General features: G+C 36.9%; 1 protein-coding gene across 8 annotated transcripts in view; it reads left to right on the plus strand.

The window, feature by feature from the left end:
- Positions 1 to 1,910: 1,910 nt before the first annotated feature.
- sytl2a (synaptotagmin-like 2a) overlaps positions 1,911 to 18,037 on the plus strand; it is a 44,323-nt gene continuing 28,196 nt past the window's right edge. For 6 of the 8 annotated variants that reach the window (XM_088638979.1, XM_088638985.1, XM_088638983.1 and 3 more), the window contains exons 1-3: positions 2,064 to 2,346; positions 13,628 to 14,106; positions 17,060 to 17,211. In XM_088638979.1, coding sequence (XP_088495105.1) covers positions 14,006 to 14,106; positions 17,060 to 17,211 — 253 coding nt within the window. In that variant the 5' untranslated portion in view covers positions 2,064 to 2,346; positions 13,628 to 14,005. The other 2 variants (XM_088638980.1, XM_088638981.1) reach the window with 2 other exon arrangements.

Consider the following 18,037-nt stretch of genomic DNA (forward strand, 5'->3'; position numbering starts at 1 on the left):
GAGGATACGTATCCTGTAGAGGAAGTATAAAATGTTGTGGAGATAATTGCTGATGGTTCTTCTGAGCACCCGTATGTGGTTTGCAACATGTGTACAGTAGTGGACTGTGTTCTGGAAGTTAATACTCCACTTCACAACATTAAATGTCTGTTCTGTTGGCTTTAGACATTCATGGCATGCTTTTCTTAAAATGGACTATTTTCTTCTTTTCCATACATTTATTTTCTGGTATCAACAGCACAGATTCCCAACTTGAATCTGCCTATATCTCAATGTCCAGCTATGCCCTACCTTTTAAAGTCAATCAGATCTGAGGCGTCTTTTTGAGGAAAGGCTATCTGCAGCCACAACTTCCTTCTGGCAAGTACATGTTCTTAAAGCTAGTAATCATGTGCCTGTTGAGGAAAGGACTCTTTGAATCTCTGGGAGTGTCTGTTTATTCATGTAATGGCTCTGTAAATTTCTCCTATACAAATAAAGAACCAGGCAACACTTAATTTTCTAAAACAGCACTATCTCCCATTCATTTAATGAGAAATGTCTGTTCTACCCCCTTAAAATGAGCAGTTTAAAAATAGGAAACCTCAAATGGAGGCCCGTCTTCAGCCAAACACACAAAATGCAAGCTGTTGTGGCTCCTCCCAAGACTTTAAAGGTTTTTATTATAGTTCCCACAACAAATTCAAATGTTTGTCTGGCAATAGAAGAGATTTGCTTGCTGTTTTTAAAAAACCAGATTGCACAGCACTCACGACAGAGTTTTGTCATTTGGATGGCGAATGATAAAATAGCTAAGTCTGGCATTTAATGTGGTCCTCCTCCTGGGACACGAAGGCATCTTCTGATGAATAAAAGCATATGGTTAAACAATATTCTTGATATCAAATTCATCATGCTAAGTTAGGAGGACTGCTCAAAATCTTTATCCTCACTTTAGTGTTACCGCCTGATTGTAGAGAGATCTCAGAAGGTGATGGGAGACCTTGAAGTTAAACCAGGTTGCTGGTCTAAGTGTTTTTTTGGGACCAGTCAGTGCTGCTTCTTCCTCCTGGACTAGAATTTCCAAATTTCCAAACCAACACCCCAGAGTCCCCTGGTGCAACTCAGGGGAAATTGTGCTGTGGGAGGTTCTGGATGCGATGTTACAATTTAAAGACCCAAGGCACTGTTTGGAAGAATAGTAACAACACATCTTGTGTCCTGGCTAAATCCCATTCCATTCTAAATTCCAGTTTGAAGTTTAATCCTGATGTATGGGTTTGGCTGAGGAGCCAATGGTGTATAGCTACCATCTGTGGGATTATGACTGAGCGCCTCTAAATTAGCCTCCCCAAGGGTGAATTGCTACTCTATATTAGAGGGTCACCCAGGTACAGTTTATGCTGCACTTCAGTGGTGGATCAAGTGAGTTCGCAACTATACAGTATACAGAGAATTCTTGGATCCTTCCTGAGGAAACAAAATATACAAATATATATTATCTGATTATTCAGAATAAAATCAAAGGTAAATAGTCGGTCAATCATTCTGTTAATCAAACAGGAAAAAAAATACCCTTTAAAATGAGAGGATGCTTTTCTGCGTCCGTGTCGTATGTAAATTAAATTAAAGTCATAAAATTTCATGCACAGCTGCTTTTACAAAGAGCTCACTTGCCTGCAAAGCTATCGTACCGAACCCCTAAATTCCTGTTCTTGAATCGGAAGGTAAGTACGAACTGCATACAATACAAAGTCATGCATTGACATATCTGGCAAGAAGGTGTTAAGCTTCTATAAAGGTATCCGAGGGATTTTAAAGAATTAATAAGTGACGTACATTAGTTATGCACTCTTTTAACTTTTTCAGCCACAGTCCCCACTGAGGTCGTTGTTTACACTGGTGGTGCAGTGTAATCTCTTTACATCTCAACTGTAGTTGTCAGTTTTCTTGAGCTGAGCAATGAAAACCTCCCTCTTTTTGATGTCAGTCGTAGCCATACCCAATATTCAATCTACTCCCACTGTTTAATTTTCATGCAGCTCCGCATAGATAAGCGAAGCAGGAACGGGAGGGAGGTAAAGTGAACTTTATTTTAGCCTGGTTACTCTCTTCCTTTTTCTTTTCTTTTATAAACGAAACCTTGAATTATTCGTTCCTCCGCTGGACACTGACTACAGAACACAATTCTCAGAGCTGTCTTGTTATGTTTCTTTTTCCTAGTAAATGTATGCAAATAGAGCCGAGGTCTAGTAAGTGCAGGGAACGCAGCTTGTCCTAACACGAATACAGCTATACAGGCTTTAACAGGAAGAACTTGAGGACGTGTAAACTAAGGCTGCTTTGAAAGACTCAGGTGTCCTACAGGTATGGAAACAAATGGAACATGTTTCAGTACTTAATGTCAGTTTAATTTTACAAATATTTTGTAAGGGGTGTGGAGGAGGAAGAGGCAGATTGTTTGAGATCTTGAGTAGCAGTTGTGCCCGATCAAAACTGTGCTAAAAAAGTTATATTCTGACTGCAGGTGAAGAAGGTGAAGAAATGGAGGGTCATAATCTTTTGTTTTTAAAGGGTTGTTTTGAACAATGGTAGGGTTATAATGCTTTGTTTTATAGAATGTTATAGTAAATATGTCGCACTAAGTTGAATTCCAGACTTTTAGATTAATCTTGGATAGGAAAATGTACGTTTTAAAGTGTGTTAAATGAGGATGAATGACCTTGATAGTACGTATCGTACAACATGAAACATTCAGCTGGATAAAAATATACTTTATCCGGTTTTTTTTCTGAGCACGTAGAACTGAGTATAAATGGTTTTATTCCCCTTGTTCGATTGCCTTTTGTATATCTCGCTTGGTACCGCGTTTGCTGGAAACACTACATCCAGACCGTCTGCTGCTCGTTGATGTTAAATGTTTATAAAGTGAATTTTAAATGTCTTTTGAGTTTTGGTTTAACGTGTTGTATCATAAAAGAGCTTTTGTGTTATTCTCCAGGTGAATGTGTTGCCGTCACTTGTGCTGTTGCTAAATTTTCGTTCCGAGCAATTCCGCAACTATAATAATATCTGTAATCGTTATCGGTGTTTTGTTTTTTGTGTTAACGAGTGGAAACTTTGATTACTCTTTGGCATTTTGAATTTTTGAGAAGTATTCTTTAATGTATATGACATTATTTTTGTTATGGCCTTAAACTAATATCCTGCAAGATGATTTTGTACTGTTTTAAGACAGGCTTTTAAGATAGAATGATACATTTCAAGACTTTGCGTATTCCCAGCTATAGGAATACACTACGCGGTTACATGGTTTATAATGAAAATAAAGTCATTGTATATGTCTTTTAATTTAATGATTATAGTTTTGAAATTACAATCATAAGCAAAAAAAATACAGTGTCATGCAGAACTTTTGAACGTTTTCTATGATTTTTTACATTTTCACATTACACTATTACTGTTAGTGTAATGTAATAAAATAGGCTGCATATAGGCAATGGCAGAACTCTCCTTATACCGCTGATTTAAGGATGTCTTACTTGATATACTTCAAGATCAAATAAGATTATATGAACATCTGTTTCCAAAAACAGCTAAACAATAATTCAATTTACTCTGATTTTGAAATGACATTTCACAATTTGCTCGTGCAAAGTAGTAAATTCGTAAGACATTTTTTCTTTTGCAGCTGTGATGGCTGATGACAATTGGCCTTACTGTTTCAGGAACCAGACTGAAAGCTGTTGATTCGTATTCTTAAAGTGCATTTTCTTGGCAGTTTATTTTCCTAGGATTTCAAAGTTGCTTCTTAGAATAGAAAATGTTTGAATGTGCACATGGACATGTGTAGAATACGGCAGTAAGATACATGCAGATATTTAGATAACACAGAAAAACAGAGAGGAGTCAATGCATTGCCTTTGCAAAGTTGTACCTTCAGTTTACTCAAGACAGACTACAGTAGGTGGGTGGAATTTGGGATTAGAGTCAAAAGCATGTCTGATTTACTGGACCTAGGCCTTGGAGAAATTTAAACTTATCCTTCATCTATATTAAGTTGCTTGTTGTAATAAACTAACCCATTCATTATACTGGTATTCAGTGACCGTTGGATATAATTTGTAGGGGGGCTCAATATAACCCATGTGTCATTCCTTCTTTAATGGTTCTTAAAGTGGTTCTAGTCCATGTATGGCATTGTGTTAAGGAAAAAAACTAAAACAGCTGCAACAGCCCACACACCTGCTATATTCTCACAGTGCTCCCTTCTGCCAAGACTGGACAAATGTGCCAGTCAAATTCCCCTCTTGTCATGACTTGTAATATATACAGTCGTGTGTTGTATCTCAGATCCATTAAACCTATATAAACTATAAACACTATGTAGCCAATGTATGCAAGTATTTAACAAATGCCAGTGTCAGAAGAAGTATCTCCCTGACTCCAGTGTTATAGAGGGTGCAAAACATCGTTAAACTTTCACTTTTGTCTGCTGTGAATGATTTTTTTACAAGCTGTAATGCCAGTTTGGGCTGAAGAATGTATTGCTTGACATACTGTACAAGCAGCTGCTGTTGCACGCTGAATTATTAAATGAACTTCGTGGAGTGAAAGTGATTTGGTCCATTTCACTGACTGGCATTCTGGTCCGAGAAAAGGCAAAGTAGTTCAAATCAATTGTTTGGGGTTTGCCTGTTTTCTACTGAGTTATCACCAAAGGCCTTCATTAATAATTAATCTCATTAAATGAGATTACCATTTGTAATTTATTTAGAAAATGAGTTAAATAATAATAATTATAATTGCTTACACTTATATAGCGCTTTTCTGGACACTCCACTCAAAGCGCTTTACAGGTAATTGGGACTCCCCTCCACCACCACCAATGTGCAGCATCCACCTGCATCCCATTTCAACTTATTTTGTAAATGTAATTGTAGATTCAATAGAGTAATTTTGTAAGTTTTTAGCCTCTCTTGTTATTTTTGTTATTGTCTTCTGCTAAATCAAACATTGTTTCTATAAAATATGTCCTAAATCATGGATGAGATGGTAACATCATTCCCAATGAAGAAAAGGCAGGTTGTAGCAGTTGTCATTAAGCATTTCCTTCCTGGACATTATCATTTATTTTGTAGAGGGTTAACAACAGCAAAATGTCACTGTTCATTAGGAAAGGTTATTCATAAAAAGAAAGCTATCCAAGATCAGATTCTTCTGAATCTGAAAACCATTCAGGTGCCAATGGTGAATGAATTAGAAAATAGTACACAAAATTTATGTTAATGTTATGTTAATCAACATTTTCTGATTTTGAAAATGGCCATGTGGCCTGTACATGAAGCAAACATCATCCTCTTAAAAAAGGCTTAATACGGAGTAGGCAGTACTGCACCTACGAAGTTGTTTTTCTGATAGCTCCCGTTAACGGAGAAGTCAGACGGATTACCCACAGCAACACATTCTCTTTAGTGTGAGAATCCCATCTTGCAGAAAGGCAGGCAGGGTTACGCACACCCCCGCCTGATGCTCACTCATGAATGTTCGCAGATGTATACACCCGCAGCAGCAGGGTCACACTTTTGGCTAGTCCGAACGCCTGTGGGTTAAAGGGAAGTTGAATCACGCAGGGCTGTGCTTCATGTTCCTGCATGTTTCAATAAAACCATGTGCTACAGCTGTTACGGACCTTAGCCTCTTTTTTTATGGAAAATACTTACTTCTGCTGAAGCTCACTGCATACTGTATATGCCTTTGTAAATGACCAATCAATCAAAACATGACCCTATCATATAAAAATTAGAGGAGACAGATATTGTTGTGGCAGAAGCTCACAAACACCTGTGTTATCTCCTTGCACGCAAGGCAGTACATGTTTGTTAACACTGTTCTATTTGTACAATGTTGTGTACTTGTAACACTAACGCAGTTTCCATTTTCTAGATAGCAGGACAATTATAATGTACCTCACACTTGTGTGATGATCTTAGCTGCGTGTGACGTCTAAGTAGAGTGCTTAAAAACTTAAAAAAATTGGGACATGAGGTGTATTCCTCCTATTGTGCTGTACAGATGCTTTTGAGATCTGCCCTGTTAGAAAACATCATAAAACAGGAATAACAGTATTAAAGGGTCTGAGAGCAGATGAGTTTATTTACAGTGACTTCAACTGCAAGTGAGTCAATACAAAGGATCCTCAGATAACGTGTGTATCTGATGATATGACAAATTGCTCTTGCGTTTCCAAAGCAAATTTTTAATTTTTGTCAACAAAACCACCTTTTAGTCCTCTTCAGAAACTAGGGTGGAACTGGCAGAGGAGTCCTTCATTAAAACTCACCATGGAAAATGTACTAGCTGTTTTCTTTTCACTTACTGTATACGGTTTTCCTGTGCACTGACCCATTCAGCTGTGTTGTAAAGTCCTTGCATGCCAAATCTTGCTTATTCTAAGCTGTCATCCATGACTTTTAACCCTCTAGCAATCCTGAATGAGAAACTCAGACTTGTAAGTTTGATTTTCTCTACATGGGGAATGATGACAGGAGAGAAACAAAACTTGGGAAGGTTTGGTGTTGTGATCATTAGCATCCCCTGTTGCATTCTTTTTTGTAGCAGGACATTGCCAGTCTAAGAATTTGGTTTTCCTTAATATGCCTCATTCCATTTTTTTTCTGATTAGCGTGTCCCCTCCCAGTTTATTCACATTGCAGTTTTTGTGTGAAGAATCCTAGGAGTTTCGCCATCAAGCAAAGTAGATTAAATGAGTTATAACCTACGGTATGGACTATCGAATGCAGAAGGAACAGGCTCACCTTAAACTGTCCTCAAGTAACAAAACCAAGTCAGTGAACTCCAGATAGTTTTCACTCAGTAGCTTTTGGGTGTCATTTCATTGTTCTGTACATTTTTTCTAACAAAATAGACACATGAGCACATTGGGGAGTATAGAATAGAGAACAGAGCCCTCCCAGTCAATATCTCTACCTCATCATTATGCTGCCGTTAGCAATTGAAGCTGGAGACCTGGAATAGGGTATTTTTAAATATTAAACATTGTTGCCTTTAGCATGGGCTGATAACCCTCCTGGATACAAAGGGGGTGTAAGTTTGATCTTAACTCAGAATTGGATAATGGAAACTCGTGACTGGTGTGATATGGTTGTTTTGTACCTTGATCAGATTTGTGAGCAAGTTAAATATACTGTAGCAAGATCAGACCTGTAGTTGTGCCAGTTGATGCTGCCAGTAGACGCAGACGCATTACATTTTAAGTCTGTTTGGCTGAATGGCAGATGATACTTTAGCACAACGAACATTTAATTTAAAAAGATCCACACAACACAGTAAACGGCAGTCATGTAGTGATAATATGGCTTCAAAGACCCCAAGAATAATTATATTGAAGGTTTGCTGATTTTTTTAAATATCCACCATGACATGATAGCCTCATGATAGTTTGTAAGTTAAAGTGAGATTTCAGTTATCCCTAAAAAATCTAATTGAGAGTCATGATGTACTTTGCCAGCAGAGTCATATAACCCTGTAGGTCTAGACCTGCTAGACATTAGAAATACATTGTTAAGCATCAGAGGTTATTTCTGACAACAAGTGATAAAAAGTGATGCTACTGATAGCATAATTTCTCAATTTAATTTATGTTTACTGGAAAAGAATACAATAATATAGTAAGATTGTATATTTTGTTCAGCAAAATAGAAAGAAAAACCAAACTGTTCAATTCTCAAATCAATAAAATGCTAGAAAAATGATTTGTAGTTTCAATACTTAGCTATAACTGCGATACAGAAATACGTGTGTATATAACTTGTGTGTCATGCACTTGGGCAATATGCAATTATTTCACAGCATGTTTTACAGCTGTGTAAATACAGATTTATTCAGGCCTTGTTTTCTGCTTTTGTTTATTTTTGTCACAAGATGGATGGAACACATTCTGGTGTCTTTGGAATACCATATTTATATTACAACGTGTTTCTCCAAGCCCATAGCCCACAGTGGTTACTGTGAGATTTGCTGACTCAGTGATCAGTCTTTACTCTTTATTTCTGTGCGAACTCAATCACCTTTGTATCTTTGGTGTAACTAGAAAACAGAACAGCCATCAGAACAGGCTTGCGCATAGAAACCTTAGATTTAACAAGGCATATACAGATGATGATGGGCTGAGAAATTTCATGTGCCTATGTTAAAAAGAAAGATTTCAAACATGCACAATGAGAAACTGCGATTTTAAACAGATCCTAGCATATCATATATTTACTTTCAAGTAGTAATTCTTTTTCACTTTTCAAAAGTGAGGACGTTTTAAAAAGCATTATGAGCTGATTAATTTTTGCATCACTAAATGCCTAGCTTTTCATTTCATTTACTATATTTTAAAAAATCGAACAATAATAAAGTAACTTTTAACTGTTCCCAAGCCAACATACTGTAAGTACAGATCATACCATCACTGTCATTGTTGTTGACCTACTGTAGCATCTATATCACTACTAGGAAACAAGTCTGGGTGAGCAGAGTTGCAGAAAGAAAGTGTGACCTAAGGTTCTGTTTTATTGTTCTTCAGTCAGTTATCTAGTTCTGCTCTGACTAGAATGAATAAAAGAATCACAATAACTTAAAAAATGTGTTTGAAGGTGTGTGTTATAAAAAGATCTGATCTTCCCTGAGGTGCTCTGTATTCTGGCATTTCACAATGTGAAAATGACATTGGAGCATAGGTCCCATACATTCAGATTAGCTTGCTTCATTTGTACAGAGAATGACAGTTATGTAAAATTAAAGATAAATATTTTATGAGTATTTTCGATGTAGGAAAGAAAGATTTGTTTAATATGTGAATAATCTCTCATACCTCTCATGTTTTCAACTCCGTATGATAGTTTGTGTATGTATCCCTGTACTGGCACTAAGCAATAGAGGAAAAGGGCGTCTGGATTTTTGTGTGGGCGAAGGTATGTGTATGCAAGGACCAAGGATAACTTTCCTCTGAAGTTCACCGAGGAATGCCAATCTCTGCGGCGGCAACTGATTCTTACTATTCTTTTGTAGGAAGCAAAAGTTGGGAAGTGTCAGTCAACTTCATTGTGAATATGTTACCCCTGACGGTGACAGTGCAGAACAGGATAAACAGGAAAGCTGTGTCACCCTGGAGCTCTATTTACAAATACCTTAAATAAAAAAAAACAACAATCCTTCTTGTCTGTCCCATAGTTGACAGCTTCACTCTATGGCATACATTGTAACAACCCCATACCTCCAATATTTACATTTATTTAAAGAGTTGTGGGAGCAGCCCCTCAATTATTAAATAATCATTTAAATCATTTTTAATCATTTAAAAAGCCTGTCCTGGAATAGTTGAATGGGATTGTCAAAATAAAAAGAGAAACTATGAGTAAGGCCAGAACAGAGGTTAGGCTGAAAATCCCATCATCACTATTATTTGGCCTAAGAAATGACAGCCGCCAACCCAGCAATTTCTATTATACTGTAATTAGCAAAAGCAGAAGGTATCTGAGTTCATTTGATTCGAAGGTGTGATTCTTCTCTGAGCTTTGAAACTGAATGAAGTCATGGCTGCTGAGCTCTCTTTCCCTCCCTCATCGAAACGCAATTCGTAAGCAAGTTATTCATCACACACTCCTGCAGCAGCATGTTTTATATGCTATTGCAGCAATGCTGAGAACAAAAACTATCAACTGAGTTGAGCCACCTGAATGTGAATGTGGGAGTTTTTGTCTTGACCTGCATTCGTATGAGAATCCCATTAACCATGTGTGGAATGGCTAATACAGCCTTAATCCCAATGCTCGTTTTCTGCCAGTTCTTTAACCTCACAGCTCACTAACCTGTATTAATATGCATTCAAAGAAACCACAGATGTTAAGTGTGGGTACAATCATAGTCATCTTGAAGCTTTAGTAATGTAGCTGATTTTCTCCTATATTTAGGAGATTGTCTGAATCACAATGATTCCTGTTAGAGCCTGAGAGTAAAAAAACTCCTATAGAAACAGGAGCAATACCAAATAAACAATTACATAATGTATTTTGGAACTCTCATTCACAGGTGATGTGTATACAATATGTCTTCTTAAGTTACCTTCTGATGTTTAATCTATTTAAGAAGATGGCCAATACTCAGGGATCTAATTAAGATCCCTGATAATCTAGAGGGACTGCCCTTTAGAGATTTCTGTTCCTTGGGGGATGCAAGGCACCTTTTACTCTAACATATGTGCAGAAACATTGTGTGCATTATGTGCATCTTTAATGATAAATGAACTTCTTTCTGTGCTTAATAGTTTACACTAAATGATCATATAAAACATTACTAGTTTTTAGGGTTACAGGTAACATACCGGGACTCTGAAAAGAAGAGTATTATGTCAAAAGATAAAGAAATGGAATGAACTCATATAAAGATTAAATATAAAGAGCTCTGTGTGCCACTTGAACTTTTCATGAAGTTTTATGGTCATTTGAAATACACTTTTAATGAGGCTTAGTTTTAATGTAATTAGAGCTGCAGTATTCAGTTAATTGCTGTAATTTGCTTGGAGAAATGTTAAATACTGTGCAGAAATACTCAAGTATGCTGTGTGTACACAGAACATTTTTTCTTATGTAAGCACCTATTAACTGTAGAGATTGCCTTGAACATGAACTTACCGATCATGTGATAAAGGTGATGTTACATTCTGCAGCTCTTGTCAAAGAAACTCTTTATCTTGTTAACTGTACTGTAGATGAATATGGGTAAAAGGAAAAAGCCTTGTTGGAACTGGGCCTTTTAAAATAATGTTTTATCTTGTATCTCAAATCTAGAATTATAGTGGTCCATGTTATACCATTGTTTAAATGTCACCCTATTTATGTAAGTGCAGTGTATATTAACCAATCCTTAAAACCCGCAGTATAAAAATGAATAAAGAGAGGCAGAAACTCACTTGACAATGAGAATATTGTCTTATTGTACTGCAGTTGTTACTTTTCAACATAACATAATTGATTTGACTTTGAAATTATTTTTAACTTTCTGCAGTTTTAAACAATAGTTTTATAGTTGTAATAATGACATTTGGATGAATAATTAATCACTGCTCTTTTATTTGCTCTGTACCAGGCTTGTTCAGTTGTGTTTTAAATTTAGACTCTGAAATAACCTGGACGGTAAATATTTTAAAATTGGCGTCTGTCACACCCAGCAAAATATATGTTATGCCGAAGTATGCTATTAACACATTTCACTTCTATTGTTATGCTGACAGGAAGTATTTGTGCGAAATACCTCAACTACATTCCTTTGTGTAGTAGTTACATACTGTAAGTCTGCTTGAGCGCAGTACAGAACACAATAGGCTTGCTTTCTAGGTTTCTTAATCTGGTGTAGGAATGCAGTGTGAGAGTGCTCCAACAACAAAACACTTTTTGTTTATCACTACATCATAAAATTAGCTTACCTGAATTGCCAGTTAGCCCAGCTGAACAATGAAATGGTTACCAATTAAAAAACAGCTTAGTCAAGTGTTCTGAGGGATGTGTGTTAATACTGATATAGAATTACTTCAGATACGACGAAAAAATGTATGCTTAATGCTAAGGACCTACTATATAAAATAGTTTCCTTTCTTGTTTGCTGCCAAGTTATTTTTTGAAATATGAACAGCATGGAACATTGTAGATTCATATGTTGCTTCACCACCATTTTCAATGTATATTTTCATATGTACTGTATTTTGGAAAGTCTTTTGAATCTTACTGTTTCAGTGGAAATCATACTTCTCTGAAGTCTCTTTGAAGTTGTTGCTATATCTGCCCTGTGCAGCACCCTATGGAAATGTGTATGTGCTTAGAGAAAACCTTAATGTGGAGATAAAGACCACACTTGTTTTTTTGTTGCTATGGATATTACCATTGTTGTCTTTTAATAAAATAGAGCAGGCGAGTATTCAATGTTTTCACAAAAAAAAATAGCTTGCTTTGCTCACATGTGTTTTGTAGAAACACATACTGTAAATGTTGAGATACTGTATACATAATTTTAAGTTTCACCTTGATGTTTAAATTAAAAAATAAGCTAGGAATGGTGACAAAGGCTGTTGTTATTTTTTAATTTACTTTCCTTTCTGGTGTCTATAGTCTTTGAAGGAAATCACACATTTCAAGGTGGCAGCCACAGGGGTAAGGTCACCTTTTTTGTCTTCCACAGGGGAGCTGTCTGTTTTATGAAGACTTGTGACAAGATTTTATTGCCTCTTCACCAAAGGGTGTTGTCTCAGTAACAAAGCAAACCACATCAGCTTGTGCACAGCTGTTCATATTGCTCTTAAATCCCTGGATAGACTTAAACAAAATAACCTTATTTCTTGAGAATTCTAACAATTCAATAAATATTTTACAAATAAATATTATTGGAGCAGCAGATCTGATTAAGTCCTTTCATAAACTATGACCATTATATGGTACAGGGCTCCTCCTGTTCAGTCAACAGCACTAACAGTCCACATAATCATCTAGAACAGGTTCAGCAAAGTATGATAACCTCAGAAAAGTCAATATTGGGTTTCTTTAGAACACCTTTGGTATCAGTTGGGAAATGGATTTCATAATAATGTAGCACTACATTAGACTTGAAGTGCAATGAAAACATACCAACTAAACTTTTAACATTTATTTTACTTGACTGTCATTTTGTTATTATTGTTGTGATTATCATTATTGCTGTGACAGGAATTTTAAGTTAATTTGGTTCTCGGAAAGAAAACAGTCTGTTTTGACTTCTACCCGTCCCTAGTACGTAAGTGAAGTCAGCATAATTAAATTCCCGGAACAAAGAGAGCTTTATGTTTGGCTCTCAATCACTTTTTCTAAACATCCAAGTTGAACATCTTCTGATGGTCAGCTGACAACACTGTGTCACATGCTGTATCAAATCAGTTGGGCTACTGCTGTTATATAATTACATTTTTTTTCTGTTTTTCTGTTTTAAGGACGTTTGGACAAAGAATGTAAGAAACGATCTTTGATTATAATTTTACCATCATCTAATGTTATGCTGTAAGTTACTTTTGTGTTTTTTTGAATAAAGCTTTTCTTTCCCCAGCATTAAAAACACATTTCAGTCTTTCTAGTTCCATCTCTCTCTTGCTTGGGGCTGATCCAGTCAGGGCTTTCAAAGCAACATCCACAGAGGCAGAGACTGGCACCCATTAAACCTTAAAAGTAGAAGCATTTATAGAGTTCCCAGTTCCAAACATATTTCTCTGTATGTTTCTTATTGGAACTAGAACAGGCTAAACTTCAAAACACTGTACACTACCTAGTGCATATGTGTACTAGTACATGATGCAACCTTTGCACACTTAAGGTCTTTTTGCACTGTGTTTCTGAAGTGTTGACAAATATCCATAAACTGTGATCTACTGTATTCACCTATCAGAAATCCCAAACCATTGTCAAATGCCAGTGTCCCACTGGGAAAGCATTGCTAGAAGCTTTGCCAAACAAAGGGGCACAATCAGATGCTGCTATAGGTTTGGAATTTTGTGATTGGCGGTTGTGTCCAGATTTTGGTATGACCCTGGACGAAATGTCCTAACTGGCCCTGTTGGTTGCAGGTGCTGTATGTGGCTGCTGTGCGTCTCCTGAGGGCTCAGTGGGCGAACTGGGTTCGTTGGAATAGAGAGCTAAAGACCTGCCTCCCTTGTGAAACATGGAGAAGGCCGAAGAGTAACTGGCCTGGACCTCATGATAGCTCGATGAATCGTTCAAAACAGTAAGATCATCAAAGCCCAGAGAAAAGCACACAAACCGACACACAAGTGCTTTTGTACATGTTCCGTTCCAAAGAGACGCAACATTGAAACGACATCTTCGACACTGATTCACCTTTTCTGTCTCACACCTTTGGCCAGTCATTTAAAAACAACAGATCATTCTGGCTTCTTAATTTCACTGCTGTTGGTGCTTTGAGTGGGTTTGGGAAGGTGGCCAAGATGATTGATCTGAGTTACTTAACGGAGGAGGAGCAGGAGATGATTATGACAGTCCTTAAGAGGGATGCTGAACTGAAGAGAGCAGAAGAGGATCGCATCAAGTGAGTCAAACTTTTTTGTGTTTCATCACCATTAAAAAGAACTGCTTGAAAGTAGACCTTGTATTCAAAAGGAGTCCTTTAAGACATAATGTACTGTATATTCCACAAATGGATAAAAGATAAGGGATCACATCTTAAGTGCTTTTTTAATTATTAATAATGCTTCATGCATGATTCCATTTTTTATTTTTTTACAAGTAGCTACAGAAACACGCTTATAGATTTCTGTTTGATATATGTTGGAAGTAACTAAGAAGTAAGAAGCTCAATGAAGATTTCAACTCGTTCACTATAACTAGGAGGTATGCGCAATCTGTGCCATTCTCTTACTTATTTGTGAACTGTTGTATAGAGTGTGTATTGAAATATACAGTCAAACATATCATAACACTGGTTTCATATCCAGGGAATGTGTGAAAGGAGATAATCTGGTGATGCAATAAAACAAATTATAAACAAGATTCAGTGTATTTTTTCTAGTTGTTGGCTTGGCCTTACTTTTATCCTTTACGAAGTTAAGTAAACTCCTTTCATGCTTTCAAAGTACTTGTTCTTAGTGAGAGTATGTACAGTAAGTATTCTTAACACGTGGAATTTCAATTTTAATCGGGCAGGTTTTAACTGTTCCAAAGACAATGCTGATAGAATGTGCCTGGCTATATCTATCCTGGTTATTGATTGATATTGATTTTCTTGTTTCTTTTCTTGGACATTTCTGAGATCCGAAGAAATGTTTATCAGTTCCAATTTCAATTTATCATTCTAACAGGAAACCAAGACAAGTAAATGCTATGTGATCCCCATCAAGCTAGGAAAGTTCTCATGGATCAAAGTCTTGCTCACACTAGTATATAGGGGATTAAGGAGGCCCCCTGTTTAATAACTTACTGGCCTTTTAGCACATGACTAACATAGTTTCACAGATAGCATGACAAGGACTGTTTCATATTAACTCTAACATTGCTGGAGGTTACTATATATTACTATACATATAATTACTATATATCTTGCTAAGCAAAAATAGTTTTGCTTGTTTTCTAAGCAGTTGTAGAGTTTGATAGGTTAACCCAGCCATTTGTTTTCCCTTGCCCTTGCCCTTTCTAAAATGATAAATTTGAGGGTTATCTCAAAAACATTTTAAAAGCAAACACGATTTAGATTTCATCAAATGTGTCAGTGCCTGTTTTATTTTAACGACAATTTCCATCGCTCTTTCTGCTTGGTCATGGCAAGGAACAGTCACAGCTATCACGCAGCAGGCTTGTCTTGTTCATTTTAGATAAATAGATTATTGAAGGAAGCAAAAAAAAAATACAAAAGGTTTACAAGATCACAACAGTGATTATGTGAGGTGAGTCCAGACATTCCGTTTGGAGTCCTATGGCCAGGAGGTCAGCCCTCGCCGAGTGGGTTAAGCCAAATTTTCACTCCATAATCCTTTCATGATGCTTTAATCTTGGGTGTTGTCATTTCTAATGAATTCAGGGCATAGACAGAATGTGATGTTTTGTGATGTGGTGTGAACACACTCAACTAAGGAATGAGAGCCTGGCTAGGGTGGGATAATAGTAACTCGTGTGAGGAGTGAGCCAAGGTGCTGTAGCACAGGGGGGATGAGGTCGTGAAGAGGCGCAGTGAAGTCTGGGAAAGAAGTTTAACCTGACTCCATTTAAGGTTCTCTCATTATTACAGGAGGTAAATGCTTTTTGATAAATTGGAATTTGATATGAAACTTTGCTGCTGCAGAATTGCAAAATATTTTTGTGGTTAGGCGGTCATCACATTACAAAAAAGATTTTGCTGCCCTTGATTCAGTTCAGAGAAGGCCAATCAGGTATGTTCATGGTCTTCAGGGAATGTATTACAATCACAGTGTAAAAGAGGTGAGGCTTTGTGTCACAAACAGAGAGGACTTTGAGAGGATCCAGTTTATGTTTTCAGAATCATCAGACTCACTGAATCAATTCTGCCTAACCCTCTTCTTCAGTGTCAACAGTAAAACACAAATTAGATGTCACAGGGGAACTACACTGAAGTGCAATTACATCTTAGAACATATCCACAAATATGCACAGAAGGTGCTGGAAGCAAGCAACGCAGTGCTCAGCCATGTTATTGAAGCCAAAACCCTTGTTTCTTTCAAGCGATCTCTGATCAGTTAACTACTAACTACCGAAGAGGCTGGGTGAACTGAATAACCTCCTCTTATTTGTTACCTTTCTCGTATTCTCATGTGAACCATGTTTTCATTAATAGAAGTGTCATATGAGATCATGGAGGTGTTATGGTATGCAAAAGCTGGTTTGAAGCCTTCCCTCTAGTGAAAAGGGTATTTTCTCAGAAGGTGAGAGTCTGGCTGTTGTTTTTTTCCCCACTTCACAAAAATTTGAAACCCCAAGAGGAAAATCTGAGTCTTTCAACTTCCTCCATAAAATAGTGAGTTAAGGTGGGAAATCAGTAAATTAGTGATAATATGTAATTGTAATTTGTATCAGGTGTGTTTTTTCTTTCATGCTGTAATATTGCCAGTAGTCAGGAAGTAACTGTAACTATTGTGTGAGTCATTGTGGGAAATATATGAAATAGCCTGGAAAGCGTTCCTTAGGCAAAATTTAACACCATCATTATGTCAGTATAGTGATTTTTATTATAGCTTCTTTAATTTAGAACACTGATTCAGGACTCTTTGATTTAGGATGTGCTGTATTGTTATACAAGAGTTTCATTACAGGATCACTGTGTTAGGTTATTCTGCTTTAGCTCAATGAGAAGTTTTTCAGACTTCTCTGGGAAACATGGAAGATTGCGTGCCGACGGCAAATGCGATCAAGTTAAGCAGTAAACGCATTATTAAATATGCCACGTAATTACCGTTGTGTTGGACTCTAGTTGTGTGAATTCAAACCCAACATCTGACGGATGAATGTGACCTTTGTTTCTCTGCATCCTCCAGGCATCTGCAGAAGACTTTACGGGACAGCAGCAGGTTGAAGTACATGACGGGAGAGTGGTTTTATGAAACCAAGTCAAAGAGGCACAGAGACAAAATACATGGATCAGACATCATACGGGCATCAATGAGACAGAAAAAGCCAGTGACACTCTGTGAGTCCTTTTCCTTGCAGTAAACAGACAGTTGTTCAAAGAGAGAAGGTTCTGTGTTACCTAAGCCCCAAACTAAAATGTGGCAAGAACTGTGAAGAATGAATGCTAATGTGAAACCCTGAAACCTGATGTTTTCCAGACCAGCAGTTTCAAAATTAAATGACAAATAACCCCACATGAAAATACGCACAATATATACAAATAGAATGTTTCATTCATTTTTTTGTTGCCAAAGGCAGTTTTTTTAAAAGCACTTGGAGAAAATGGGAAAAAAAACTCTGCTGTGTAGCTTTTTTGTCTTTGCACCACAAAAAAAACAGATGTTTTCCTTGCTCTTCCACTTTTTCACATATAGACTTTTCTTATCAGATGAAAAGTAGTGTATTTGCATGTTCCACTCTCTACCAGCTCAGCACAAAGCACTAGAGCTGGGCAAAAATAACAGCGGAGAATAGAAAATTCTCAAAACATGACAAAAATTACAACAGGAGATGTTATAATGATGGGAGTTGAAAATTGAAAGAAAATGGCACATCTGGTTCTGCACAGAAAAACCGGAAAAATGTTTGTCCCACTGCTTTCCTCTGAAAAAAGACAGATGCACCTGGTCTTATCAGATTTTCTTCCCAAATTAGACAGCCTAGTTATTCCCTGTATCTAAAAATTAATTTTCACTACCATGGCAAATATGATTCCTCCTAAAACATTTGTTTTCACATTCCATTCACGTTGTTCAAACCAGTGAATAGTTACATTGCTTTAATATCTTACAGAGGGACCGAGTGAGAGGTCATGTTGCTTGTGGTACCCATGTTCTATCTGATTG

Source organism: Lepisosteus platostomus, chromosome 7 (assembly GCF_059453375.1).
Source record: "Lepisosteus platostomus isolate fLepPlt1 chromosome 7, fLepPlt1.hap1, whole genome shotgun sequence".
Lineage (NCBI taxonomy): Eukaryota > Metazoa > Chordata > Actinopteri > Semionotiformes > Lepisosteidae > Lepisosteus > Lepisosteus platostomus.